The sequence below is a fragment of the Gigantopelta aegis genome, chromosome 3 (assembly GCF_016097555.1).
Source record: "Gigantopelta aegis isolate Gae_Host chromosome 3, Gae_host_genome, whole genome shotgun sequence".
In the NCBI taxonomy this organism is placed as follows: Eukaryota; Metazoa; Mollusca; class Gastropoda; order Neomphalida; family Peltospiridae; genus Gigantopelta; species Gigantopelta aegis.
Window position 1 is genome coordinate 12,316,920 of NC_054701.1, and position 13,993 is coordinate 12,330,912.

A 13,993-nucleotide genomic window follows, 5' to 3' on the forward strand; every position below is an offset into this window, starting at 1 on the left:
CTGGGTTTTTTCATTGGATGTAGGCCTATGACATTGGTGACCTGGTCATCACCTAGGAGCAGCCAGTAGTATGTCTTGAAATTGATAACACACATACATGTGTGAACAAGTATGTGTCATCATAAATAACGAATGATGTTCTCACCAACGGGGTGTAATACAAATTGTACCTAACACCAGGTAAATATAATGGGTGAAAAATTACCCAGTGTTACGTCGAGTTTTGTGATTTCTATTTACAATGGCTATTATGGAGTCAAATAACCTGTAACCCGAATATTTCTGTCTATGTACAGTTAGGGGCCTATATATCATACGTATAGCTATATTTCATGTTTACAAAAAAAAACAAAAAAACACATTGACAAAGAGAGAGAGAGAGAGAGAGAGAGAGAGAGAGAGAGAGAGAGAGAGAGAGAGAGAGAGAGAGAGAGAGAGAGAGAGAGAGAGAGATCACAACACAATAAATATACAATCAAACAATTAACAGCAAATTAGAAACACACACACACACACACACACACACACACACGCACACACACACGCACGCACTCATACATAGGCCTACACACACACACACGCCTTATTTCCTTATAGTGCGTTCCATTCATCTCAGGACTGAAAAGTTTCAAATTCACGACTGAAAAGCCAATGTCATAGCGATTGTACTAGAGACAACGCCCAGGCCAAGGTTTGTGTAAAGTGATTATCAATGACGTAATATTGATGACGTCACTAGCACTAGCTACATCAAAATGGCGGTCACAACTTTTCAGGTACGGCTTTATATTGTTAATAATTGATCTTATTGTTAAAGGGAGTAACAGGTCGTGACAAGTCATCATTTTAAGATCTCCTACTATGTTTGACATGAGGAGCAGGGGGATTTATATTAATTTAATTAATTGATATGTGATAAACACTGCTTCGGAGTGGGGGTGGGGGTGGGGGTGGGGGTGGGGGGAGGCATGTACTGGTATTTATACATTGAATTGAATAGAACCAAACAAAGTATGACAAAAATAAATTATTAGTACACTGGAACTTTTGCAGTATACAAATTTTTTAAAACAGATAATTACAACTACTAACAGAAGTGACGTCATAAATATATACGTCATATGCATGATATGGTTATGCAAGCTATTGTCCGAACCAAATTGTTAACAACTACGAAAAATTACTCTCCTACCTTTAATTGCCGTTAGATTTCCTCCAAAGTTTGTCCAGACACAAATCGCAAAAAACCCACTACAAATATACAGATTCCACACACGAGACTGCAACGATGTCGCCGATATTGTCTTTGCTGAGATTGCATAGGGAAAAATACATGCCGTTTTCTGCCGTCTGCCATGTTGTTTGTTTATGGAATACTCTTCAAGAGGGGTGAAAGCCTCCAAAGTATGTGACACAATTAATATGAAATCGATGATCTCTAGTGGTATCATTAAAATAATAATGATAATAATAATTAAAAAAATAAATAAAATATGACGTCGTTCCCAAAAACATATATAATATGATAGCAATATTCGATGTTTTAAGTCTGGAGTGGGGAAATTACAACGTAATTGTAGAGTGTATCAACTCCGTCTTGACAGCTGATAGTCTGATACTTGTATAAAAGTATCAAATGAAAAGAGCATAGCGAGAGAGAGAGAGAGAGAGAGAGAGAGAGAGAGAGAGAGAGAGAGAGAGAGAGAGAGAGAGAGAGAGAGAGAGAGAGAGAGAGAGAGAGAGAGAGAGAGAGAGACGAGACGAGACGAGACGAGAGAATGGAATTAATCGTATACCGAATTATCACCATACAGATTATGTAGATCTCTATAGCAAATCGTCACTTTTTATCTACTAAAATCAGCTCAACTGGTCTATAACTATTATGAGGTTGACTATTGCTGTGTTTTTGTAAAACATAACACTAAAAGAACATTCTGGAATTCCAACATCGTTTGTTACAATGCACACAACTCACCGTTCGTAAGCTTTGGTTTAAAAGATAGTACGTTTCTACACTTTTAAATTAAAAAAATATATATAGTCCTGTTTCGTTAGTGCATCGATCACGTAAATCTAGTTTTGCACAACCAATTTTTAGTTCGCGCATTAACTGTAGGATACTTACTTACATGGTCATTTGAGTTATGCAAAAAAAAATGGGCTACTTGAATTTGTTTTGCATAACTCATAAATACTAGCACATGTAGTTTACGCAAATGTTCAATTCTCAGGGCGCTGTGTTTAACAATATTTTTAGAAGACCAAGCCGTGGCGGATCGACGGGAGGTTTGTGTGTTTGTGTGTGTGTGTGTGGGGGGGGGGGGGGGGGGTAGTCAGAAGTATGCCACCTGTTATTGTGCTAAAAGTTGAACACCCAGGGTAGCCTACTGATATATCGACCCCCCACCCCCCCGACGCCATCAAACCGATAGTACCCCAGTGCCTATCACTGTCAAATAAACTCCGCAGGCTCTCCTAACGTTGAGCGTAGATAAACAATGTTGATGTCGCTATAATGAACAAATGATCTAATTCTTTTATTTTATTTTATTTATTTATTTATTTATTTTTTCAGTCCTCTTCCGATGTGTCAGAGAAGATAAAAGTAAGTATTTTCACTGACTCCAATAATATTCTAAAGTTTGTTTTCTTTAACGACACCACTAGAGCACAAGAGAGCGAAAGAGAGAGCGAGAGAGAGGTTCAACGTTGGAAATGTCATTAATTGAACACCCTAGTGTAGGGGCATATTTATTGCCGTCCATGATTATAATTGTTATAGTATGTACATCACAAAAAATATGGTTCCATTTTTTTTCTAATGAAGGTCAAGGTCATTGTGACGTTGTTCAAGGTCAGTACCCAAAATCTACTTAAATCATCAATGTGAACGGTGTTTTTTTTCTTCTTAAGAACATAGTCATGTAGTATATCCATGGATAGCTTGTAGTGAGTATTGTACAGATAAGTCAATAGTATGTATGAATATGGTATACAGGGTTATAAAAAATTTAATAGCCATTTTAAAGTAAATATAGTGTTAATAAGTCTCTCTTTTTTGGTTTTCTTGTAAAACCCTATACTGATTTAGTTTATATTATACAATTTATATGTGCCTAAATTATCTCTGTTTTAAAATTAGGCAATATATGACATTTTTTATTATGGTAAGCATACTATATTACCTGCCCTCAAATATTATGTGTGCATTTCAACTGAAAATTGTACACCGTATTAACAACATCATCCGACTCATCACCGTCAAGGACAAATGTGTGTTTTTGATGATAAAAACGTGCTATTTTGCATTTTTGGATATGTCCTTTGAATATATTTAAATAGGAACATTGGGGATTTATTTGGTGATTGTTTTGGCAGCCAGTTTTTCAAAATGTCCACTTTGGCTGCCATGGAAGCCAGTGTAGGTGTCAGAATTGAACACATTTATTGTTATTTACACACTTAATGAAACAGATTTACATATACAAGTCCATTACACATTTTATAGTTTACTGCTTAATGCCAATGTCATGGTTGATTATTTTTTAAATAGCTAACATTAAAGATTTATATGGTTTATACTAGACTTGTATTTCAGAGGCAGCATCAGAATTAATGCCAAACACAGTTCTTTGGTGAAGGGTTATGTCCACCTTTTCTCTTTGGGGAAAGTGACTTACATATTTAATTATGTTGCAAACATTCGCAGGATTCGTATTACACTAGTTAGTACATATGTCCACTGCACATATTACAGGCATGAACCTTGAGTAGGAGTCACATACACCTGGAATAATTTTTAAATGGTGTGATGGGGACGAAGGTGAGATTATTTCCTGGACTGCGATCCATAATAACCATCAGCCAGGGAGTACCCCTCCTGAGGGGTGTGTGATCATCATTTCTCCTGTATACCTTTTTTTGTGACGCTCCCTATTCATCACTCATTGTGTGTGGTGAAGACGGAAGTTGATATTTTGAATATCGACCAAATGTTCACCCTTTGTATATTACTTAATTGTGCTTCTCGGATGTGTAGGTAATGTCAAAATGTACACAAAGTGTACATGGGGGAGGGGTGATAACACAATGCCTTATTTTGAAAAATAAATACTTTATGGATGATCTCCACTTAGTAGTCTGAAAGACCTACTATCCATTTTACAGTGACAAGATGGCGCACATCTCTCAGGAAAATAACGTGCGCTTTAGTCAATGTCCACATTGTACACACTGGCAGAAAGATGTGTGCACCCCTATCTTTGAGTTATACTGAACAGACCCTTTTTGACAGACTCTAAATACCCATTTTTAACAGAAACTGTACACACTTTGTGGTGAATTTGACCAAATAACATTACATCTAGGACCAATAGTTAGAATGTTTCATCCCCCCTTCAAATTTCAATATCCGCCCCTAGCAACAACACAACTAATATTTATTTATGTTTTAGTGTAGTTACTTGATATTTTAGACAGCATACGATGACACCGTATTTCACTTAGCGCCTGGAATAGATTTATAGTGGTGACCTCAAGATGACCTTGATATTCATTGGAAAAAAATGGAACCATATTGTTTTCTGAATACGTATACAATAGTGATTATAAATATCATTGATTCCCAAAATTAACATGAAATTCCCACGAGTCCTATTTTAGCTACATATGCCCCTACACTACCCAAGGTAGCCTACTGGTGTATCAACCCCCTCCCCCCCCCCCCCACACACACACACAAACGCCATCAAACCGATAGTACCCCAGTGCCTATCACTTTCAACTAAACTCCGCAGGCTCTCCTAACGTTGAGTGTAGATAAACAATGTTGATGTCGCTATAATGAACAAATGATCTAATTCTTTTTCTTTTTTTTCTTTTTCTTTTCTTTTTTTCTTCTTTCTTTTTTTATTGCATTCATTCACGCTCCGCTTGTTCCGATGTGTCACAGAAGTCAAAAGTAAGTATTTTCACTGACTCCAATAACAGTCTAAAGTTTGTTTTGTTTAACGACACCATTTGAGCACATTGATTAATCATTATTAATCATCGGTTATTGGATGTCCAACATTTGGTAATTTGACATATAGTGCCAGGGAAGAAACTCGCTGTATTTTTCTATTAGTAGCAAATGATCTTTTTGTATGCACCATCCCACAGACAGGATAGCACAATTAACAAATAAGATTGTTCTCGAGTATGCAGCTTTAAAGGGACACTCCTGAGTTTGCTGCATTGTAAGATGTTTCCGACTAATAAAATATTTCTACGATTGAACTTACATATTAAATATATTTTCTTGTTTAGAATATCAGTGTCTGTATAATCAATGTGTTTCTGGTAGCCTTAATATTTGTAAGACGCCAAAACTGGATTTTGTCTTCAAATAATTTCGTACGTACGAAAAAAACATATTTTAGGAAATAAAATGAAATTTAAAGGGACATTCCTGAGTTTGCTGCAGTTTTTAAGATGTTATTGACTAACAGAGACTTTTTAACGATTTTAATTACATATCAAATATATTTTTCTGCACAAAATAGTAGTGGCTGTACATTAAACGTGTTTCTGATCGTTCTAATATTTGTACTAGGTTAAAAAAAAATATATTTTCTAAAATAACACAAAATGCAATTTGGGCTTTTTACAAATATTATGACGACCAGAAACACATTGATTATACAAACACTGACATTCTAAACAAGAACATATATTTAATATGTAAGTTTAATCGTAGAAATATTTTATTAGTCGGAAACATCTTACAATGCAGCAAACTCAGGAATGTCCCTTTAACCTAGTGCAAATATTAAAACGATCAGAAACACGTTTAATATACAGCCACTAATATTTTATGCAGAAAAATATATTTGATAATTAATTACAATCATTAAAAAGTCTCTGTTGGTCGATAACATCTTAAAACTTGCTGCAAACTCAGGAATGTCCCTTTAACGATGATGTTTGACCTCTGCAGGCTACCGGCGGTGGAGCGGACGAGCGAGTTATGTGGAACTCCAAGGCGGACTTCCTTCTCACCGTCATCGGTTACGCCGTCGACTCCGCGAACGTCTGGAGATTCCCCTACATCTGCTACAAAAATGGTGGAGGTGTGAACGCAGGCGCGGATCCAGGGGGCGATTTTAGGGATGCTAGCGTTACCTAACAACTGACTGGGTGATTCTGGACAAAAACAACAACCTACACACCCGCAATCCCCCTCACCCCCCACAAAAACCCCAACCCACCCCCAAACAACAACAAAAAAACCCACCAAAAAACAAAGAAACACAAAACAAACAAACAGACACCCCACAAAAAACAATACAAAAAACCCCACAAAAAACAAACAAAATAAACCCATACTTTAGAACAATGTTGATACACTTTTGTACAAGTTACACCATTTAACCCATGTTTGGTAGTTTGTACCATACAATGTGTTTAGTTTGTATCGTTCAATGTGTTTAGTTTGTACCGTTCAATGTGTTTAGTTTGTACCGTACAATGAGTTTAGTTTGTACGTACAATGTGTTTAGTTTCAGTGAGGTGTGTACCATACAATGTGTTTAGTTTGTACCCTACAATGTGTTTAGTTTCAATGAGGTGTGTACCATACAATGTGTTTAGTTTGTACCGTACAATGTGTTTAGTTTGTACCGTACAATGTGTTTAGTTTGTACCGTACAATGTGTTTAGTTTCAGTGAGGTGTGTACCATACAATGTGTTTAGTTTGTTTAGTTTCAATAAGGTGTGTACCATACAATGTGTTTAGTTTGTACTGTACAATGTGTTTAGTTTCAGTAAGATGTGTACCCAACAATGTGTTTAGTTTGTAACGCACAATGTGTTTAGTTTGTACCGTACAATGTGGTTTGTTTGTACCATACAATGTGTTTTGTTTGTACCCGACAATGTGTTTAGTTTGTAGCATACAATATGTTTAGTTTGTACCGTACAATGTGTTTTGTTTGTAGCGTACAATGTGTTTTATTTGTACCATACGATGTGTTTAGTTTGTACCGTACAATGTGTTTAGTTTGTACCGTACAATGTGTTTAGTTTCAATAAGGTGTGTACCATACAATATGTTTAGTTTGTATCGTACAATGTGTTTTGTTTCAATGAATGAATGAATGTTTAACGACACCCCAGCACGAAAGATACATCGGCTATTGGGTGTCAAACTATGGTAATGCAAACAAATAAAGTGATGATCAACATCAATATAAAAATTCAAGATTTAAATAAAAACAGTGTAAAGAACTGTGCAAAAATACAAATATCACAGATAGATACTGACTTTTACTCAAATTTTCGATTGTATCTCGAAGAAAACAAGGGGATTTGTGCTGTATTGGCCATTCTCAAAGACAATGTTACACCCCTGCACTACGGTGAGGTTACAGCACGCGCTGGGGAGTTTCAATGAGGTGTGTACCATACAATTTGTTTAGTTTGTACCATACAATGTGTTTAGTTTGTACCGTACAATTTGTTTAGTTTCAGTGAGGTGTACCATACAATGTGTTTAGTTTGTAACGCACAATGTGTGTTTAGTTTGTACCGTACAATGTGTTAAGTTTGTACCGTACAATGTGTTTAGTTTGTATCCTACAATGTATTTAGTTATACCCTACAATGTGTTTAGTTTGTACCGTACAATGTGTTTTATTTCAATCATGTGTACCATACAATGTGTACTGTACAAGTTGTTTAGTTTATACCATACATTGTGTTTAATTTCAGTCATGTGTACCATACAATGTGTTTAGTTTGTACTATACAGTTTGTTTAGTTTCACTCAGGTGTACCATACACTGTGTTTTGTTTGTACCGTACAATATGTTTTGTTTCAGCCATGTGTACCATAGAATGTTTTTTTTACAGTATGACATGTCGTTAGGACGTAACCCTCTATCTGTTAGTGAGTGATATTGCATTGTTTTCAGGAGCCTTTCTCATTCCATATCTGTTGATGTTTTTCTTCGTGGCACTGCCCCTTTTCTACATGGAACTGGCCCTAGGGCAGTTCCAGCGCGCTGGGGCGATGAATATTTGGTTAAGAATCAGTCCCATGTTCAGTGGTAAGATAACTTATTTTACGTCTATATGCACGCATTAGTTGGCCTCAGATTACAGTTATCTTCCCATTTGGTTGTCCAAAATCCGGAAGTTTCACCGCGCAAGTAGTCTGCTGTTTGACTGTGATTATTTCATGGCAGACAGCTATGAAGTGGCAACTGTTTGACTGAAGTGACAGGGGATAGCATGTAGTTTGTAAACATGTGTAACTTGTTGACATTGAAGACTTGTTTGTGGTAATTCCGGCCCATGCAAAAGTAGTGCTTTTTGTGTAAAATGGGTGTACTCCGGCCTGGTTTAGAGGGTGTGTCTGTTTAAACCAATATGCTGGGAGAAAGAGCTGGACAACAGGGGTTGTCCTTTTCAGGGCGTGTGTCCCCCATGCAGGCAAAGGTACATACAAAACTTCACGGGCCTGCTGATATTAATAAAAATGTTATAGCCACTAAGGCTATATAGAAACATATAGCGAAATTAATTGTGGTCTGAGGCCTGATATAGTTCACACATTACACCGGTTAAATGCTTGATTCTGATGAAAGTATTATAACAAGAGAGGTGAAATTACACAGACTGATTGTGCATACCACAAGGAATATGAAAACGAATTTATTTATTTTCTAAATATTTTATTAAATTAAAAAACATTTTTTTTTAATTTATTAAAAATTAAAATTAAAAGTTTCAACTTTTAAATTTCAATATCCTCCAAAATAGCATAAAATGACCTCTGATGTTACTACAGGTTGTTGCAATATTTTTTAACAGTTTTGAGCTAATAATTTGGTAAAAAAGAGCAAAAGTTGGATTTTGTTAGTCAATATTGAGATTTTGATTTTTTTTACATATTGAATTTTAATGAGTTTCTCAATTATTGCAATTGGACAGAAGATCTAAATATAATGAATATATCACTACTAAATGTAATTAAACACTTTAAATAAATAGTATACAGTTTTTAACAAGATTAAGTACTCTAATAATACATTTCACCTACATTTATGTAAATTACACACTTCAGTCATTTTCCAAAAATGGTCTTTTATCCTTAGAAAATCTAATAGGCTAATATTCTATGCTGTCTGAATGTATTTATTGTGTTCAGTAATCAGATGCTGGTATACTTGTCAAGTTTATTGCAGAAAATGTGCCAAAAAGGTTAACATTTGGCTTGTAATACATATGGCAGAATAATCCATAATGCATATTCAGTGGTCATTACTACAAACATCCTTCCAATCAAGAAATACTACACTGAGGTATCCCAGACACTGGCACATGACTACACTTGTTAACAGTTATCACTGGAAACTGACAAATATGGTGCAAGTACCTCTTGGTAGGATTTATATCAGCATTTTGTAACAAAATCTTCATTTTCAAAGTTGTTGTCAACAAAAAAAATATTATGGTGTATACCTAAGTAATATCTGTAGGGCATATTCATATTAATATGCATTTATATGGACTGTTTTGCCTTTTACAAAGTGGCTACATGTCTAATACAGTAAATGAAGTAGATTAAGTAAATACAGCAGGTCAAAATTGAATATGAGGCCTATCATGTCTAATTTTCCCTGAAATTAGTGTGTAAACATTTGTTGCAAATGGCCCCAATTTTGTGACTTTCACCATCCCTCTGACACATTTCTAATAATGTATCATGAATTCAGTCACCATATCTTTACTAAGCCTCCACTTATCATATCTAAAATGCAAAATTTTACAGTTTTAGATTTTTTTGTTTTTCAAAAATTTAAATTTAAGTTTAATATTTAATTAAAAATGAAGTAAAATCTAATGATTGATTTTTTTTTCCTTTAAATATTTCAAAATCTTTCCAAGACAACACTGTGCAGATAGAACATATGTAGAAGAAAAAATAGCTGCTCATTGTATGAAGAAATTCCAAAATTTGATAAAGTTATTACATTTTGAAGTTGGTGTCCCTCAAGTTTCCATTGCTAAAATTGGCCATGGCAAGGCACTGTGGTAGGTGTTTTAACACAGCCTCTGTATACTCTCAGTTTAAAGGTGACATACCGATACTTACCGAGCATTGCTTTAATATGTATATCATTGGAATGCATTAGTGTGGGCCAGTTTTTAGGGGAAAAAATGGACTGATAGGCCTCAGATTACAGTTATCTTCCCATTTGGTTGTCCAAAATCCGGAAGTTTCACCGCGCAAGTAGTCTGCTGTTTGACTGTGATTATTTCATGGCAGACAGCTATGAAGTGGCAACTGTTTGACTGAAGTGACAGGGGATAGCATGTAGTTTGTAAACATGTGTAACTTGTTGACATTGAAGACTTGTTTGTGGTAATTCCGGCCCATGCAAAAGTAGTGCTTTTTGTGTAAAATGGGTGTACTCCGGCCTGGTTTAGAGGGTGTGTCTGTTTAAACCAATATGCTGGGAGAAAGAGCTGGACAACAGGGGTTGTCCTTTTCAGGGCGTGTGTCCCCCATGCAGGCAAAGGTACATACAAAACTTCACGGGCCTGCTGATATTAATAAAAATGTTATAGCCACTAAGGCTATATAGAAACATATAGCGAAATTAATTGTGGTCTGAGGCCAGTTTGATTCAAACCCAAGCATTGTAGACTTTTTACTCTCATCAGGACCTTTGCCATCCACGTAAGACAATAACAGCAGTTGTTTTCTTTCTTTTGTTAATAATTCAACTTCTTGACATAACACAAGTTAAACCGGCCTCGGTGGCGTCGTGGCATCGGTCTACAGGCTGGTAGATACTGGGTTCAGATCCCAATCGAGGCATGGGATTTTTAATCCAGAAACCGACTCCAAACCCTGAGTGAGTGCTCCGCAAGGCTCAACGGGTAGGTGTAAACCTCCTGCACCGACCAAACTGGTTCAACAAAGGCCATGGTTTGTGCTATCCTGCCTGTGGGAAGCGCAAAAAAAGATCCCTTGCTGTCTGTCGTAAAAGAGTAGCCTATGTGGCGACAGCGGGTTTCCTCTAAAAAACAGTGTCAGAATGACCATATGTTTGACGTCCAATAGCCGATGATAAGATAAAAAAATCAATGTGTTCTAGTGGCGTCGTTAAATAAAACAAACTTTCTTAGGAGCAGTTATCCCGTTATAGCTTGCCGGACTTAATATCCGGCTGGAATTTCAACCCATGGTTGTGACTGTCGGCAGGTAAAATCGACTTTAAAGCTGCTCAAAACATTACGAAGATAAGAAACATAGTATTGAATATACAGACTCTGATGTTCGGAACACATGTATTTAACATGTAATATGTATTGGTTAGAAATTATCTGATAGTCGAAAAATCTTGTTCAGTGGCAGCGCACTGAAGACAGTCTATTCAGTGTGGACAAGTTAACCTACAGGCCGTACTTCTCTCTACATTGGCAATATTAATACATTCGAGTAGGTTTAGCTTAGTTCACCTGAAGCCCTGGCTCGAATTTTCGATTGTGACCCGTTTTCGTCCTTCTTGAGTCATTCGTAAACGTTTCACATTTTCGTCTGATCCCCCAAAACGACTTGACCTATTCCAACCACATTTTGTGGGAAGGTTCCTTTACACACTGATAAATGAATTTGTTAAGTGTGTGCTTTTGAACCCCGACAGCAACCAATGAAAAAAAATCTTCTATACTTTAAGAAAGCCATTGTCTTCATATAATTATGTCAAGGTCTATAGATAGCTTATCTAATATGTGAATGCCATTAATGGTGGGTCCTCCGCTTCTTGCAGGTGAGGGCATGAACTTTACTATAGTGTTAAAGAGAAATGCATTTAAACTGCTTTTCCTTTGAATTCTTCTCCAAAACTACTTGACCTATTCCAACCCAAATTTGTAGGAAGCCTTCTTGACCCATGGTAAAACAAAATCGTGAATTTGGTCATTCTGTCCCTCCTCAAAGACAATGGGTGTCCTGCATTCTATAAATCTGAGGAGTAGGAGCGGGATTTACCTCAGTCGGTTGAGTGCTCGCTTGAGGTATTTACGTCGCAGGATCGAACCACCTTGGTGGATCCATTCAGCTGATTGGTTTTTTCTCGTCCCAACAAGTGCACCGCAATTGGACAAAGGCCGTGGTATGTGCTTTCCTGTATGTGGGAAAGTGCATATAAAGGATCCCTTGCTTCATTAGGGAAAATTTAGCGGGTTTCCTCTGATGACTACGAGTCAGAATGACCAAATGTTTGACATCCAATAGCCGATGATTAATTAGTCAATGCGCTCCAGTAGTGTTGTTAAACAAAACAAACAAACAAACAAACAAACTGATGAGTAGGGTCAATAATTCACGCGGTTGACCGTTTAGGTCCGTGTTAACCACTTGTTTACTTGTTTTATATTTACACGCAGGTATGGGGTGGGGCGTGTGTGTGGTCTGTATGCTGGTCGGCGCTTACTACAACACGATCAACGCCTGGTCCTTCTACTTCATTGTCGACTCGTTCAAGGCGGAGCTTCCCTGGGGTCGGTGCGGCCAGGAGTGGAACACACCGGACTGCATGGACGAGAACAACGCCAGGAACATCACCAACACCTCCATCAGTTCGGCGGACGAATACTTCGAGTAGGTCACAACTAAAGATCTATCGAATATCCATACTGATGGAGCCGAGGGTACGGGTGTGGTGGGGCTGGGGGTACGGATGTGGTGGGGTTGGGGGTACGGGTGTGGTGGGGCTGGTGGTACGGATGTCATGGGGTGGTGGGTACGGGTGTGGTGGGGCTGGGGTATGGGTGTGGTGGGAATGGTGGTACGGATGTGGTGGGGTTGGGAGTACGGGTGTGGAGAGGCTGGTGGTACGGGTGTGGTGGGGCTGGTGGTACGGATGTGGTGGGGCTGGGGGTACGGGTGTGGTGGGGTTGGGGGTACGGGTGTGGACGGAACGGGTGTGGTGGGACTGGGGGTACGGGTGTGGTGGGGCTGGTAGTACGGATGTGGGGAGGGCTGGGGGTACGGGTGTGGTGGGGTTGGGGGTACGGGTGTGGAGGGAACGGGTGTGGTGGGACTGGGTACGGGTGTGGTGGGGTTGGGGGTACGGTTGTGGTGGGGTGGGTACGGGTGTGGTGGGGCTGGGGCTACGGGTGTGTTACGGGCGGTTATTTCCATATGTAGTTCAGTGGTAGAGATGAGAAGCCATAAATCACAAGCCCGATCGCGTTAAAATAAAGTTTGTTTTGTTTAACAACACAACTAGAGCGGATTGTTGTATCAGCTAGTGGATGTCAAATATCTGGTAATTTGTACTTAGTCTTAGAGAGGAAACTCGCTGACTGCACTGTTTCACACACAGGAGTGAACACTTCTATCTCCTGACTTCATCTCATATTGCTGTGTTCCACACACTCAGGTGAAACCTTCCATCCCCGAACTCCATCTCGTATTGCTCTATTCCACACACTCAGATGAACCCTTCCATAACCTGACTCCCATCTCGTATTGCTCTGTTCCACACATTCAGGTGAACCCTTCCATCCCCTGACTTCACCTCGTATTGCTCTGTTCCACACATTCAGGTGAACCCTTCCATCCCCTGACTTCACCTCGTATTGTTGTATTCACACATTCAGGTGAACCCTTCCATCCCCTGACTTCACCTCATATTGCTGTATTCCACACATTCAGGTGAACCCTTCCATCCCCTGACTCCACTTCGTATTGTTGTATTCACACATTCAAGTGAACCCTTCCATCCCCTGACTCCATCTCGTATTGCTCTGTTCCACACATTCAGGTGAACCCTTCCATACCCTGACTCCATCTCGTATTGCTCTGTTCCACACATTCAGGTGAACCCTTCCATACCCTGACTCCATCTCGTATTGCTCTGTTCCACACATTCAGGTGAACCCTTCCATCCCCTGACTCCACCTCGTATTGCTCTGTTCCACACATTCAGG

The 13,993-nt window shown here is 38.4% G+C and overlaps 1 protein-coding gene across 1 annotated transcript in view; it reads left to right on the forward strand.

Annotated features, from left to right (window-relative positions):
• The window catches only part of LOC121368494, a 59,274-nt gene that overhangs the window by 21,418 nt on the left and 23,863 nt on the right, over positions 1 to 13,993 (forward strand). Inside the window, exons 15-20 of the mRNA XM_041493231.1 lie at positions 723 to 776; positions 2,579 to 2,608; positions 4,955 to 4,963; positions 5,981 to 6,113; positions 7,957 to 8,091; positions 12,446 to 12,659. Coding sequence (XP_041349165.1) covers positions 723 to 776; positions 2,579 to 2,608; positions 4,955 to 4,963; positions 5,981 to 6,113; positions 7,957 to 8,091; positions 12,446 to 12,659 — 575 coding nt within the window. The remainder of the gene's footprint in view (positions 1 to 722; positions 777 to 2,578; positions 2,609 to 4,954; positions 4,964 to 5,980; positions 6,114 to 7,956; positions 8,092 to 12,445; positions 12,660 to 13,993) is intronic.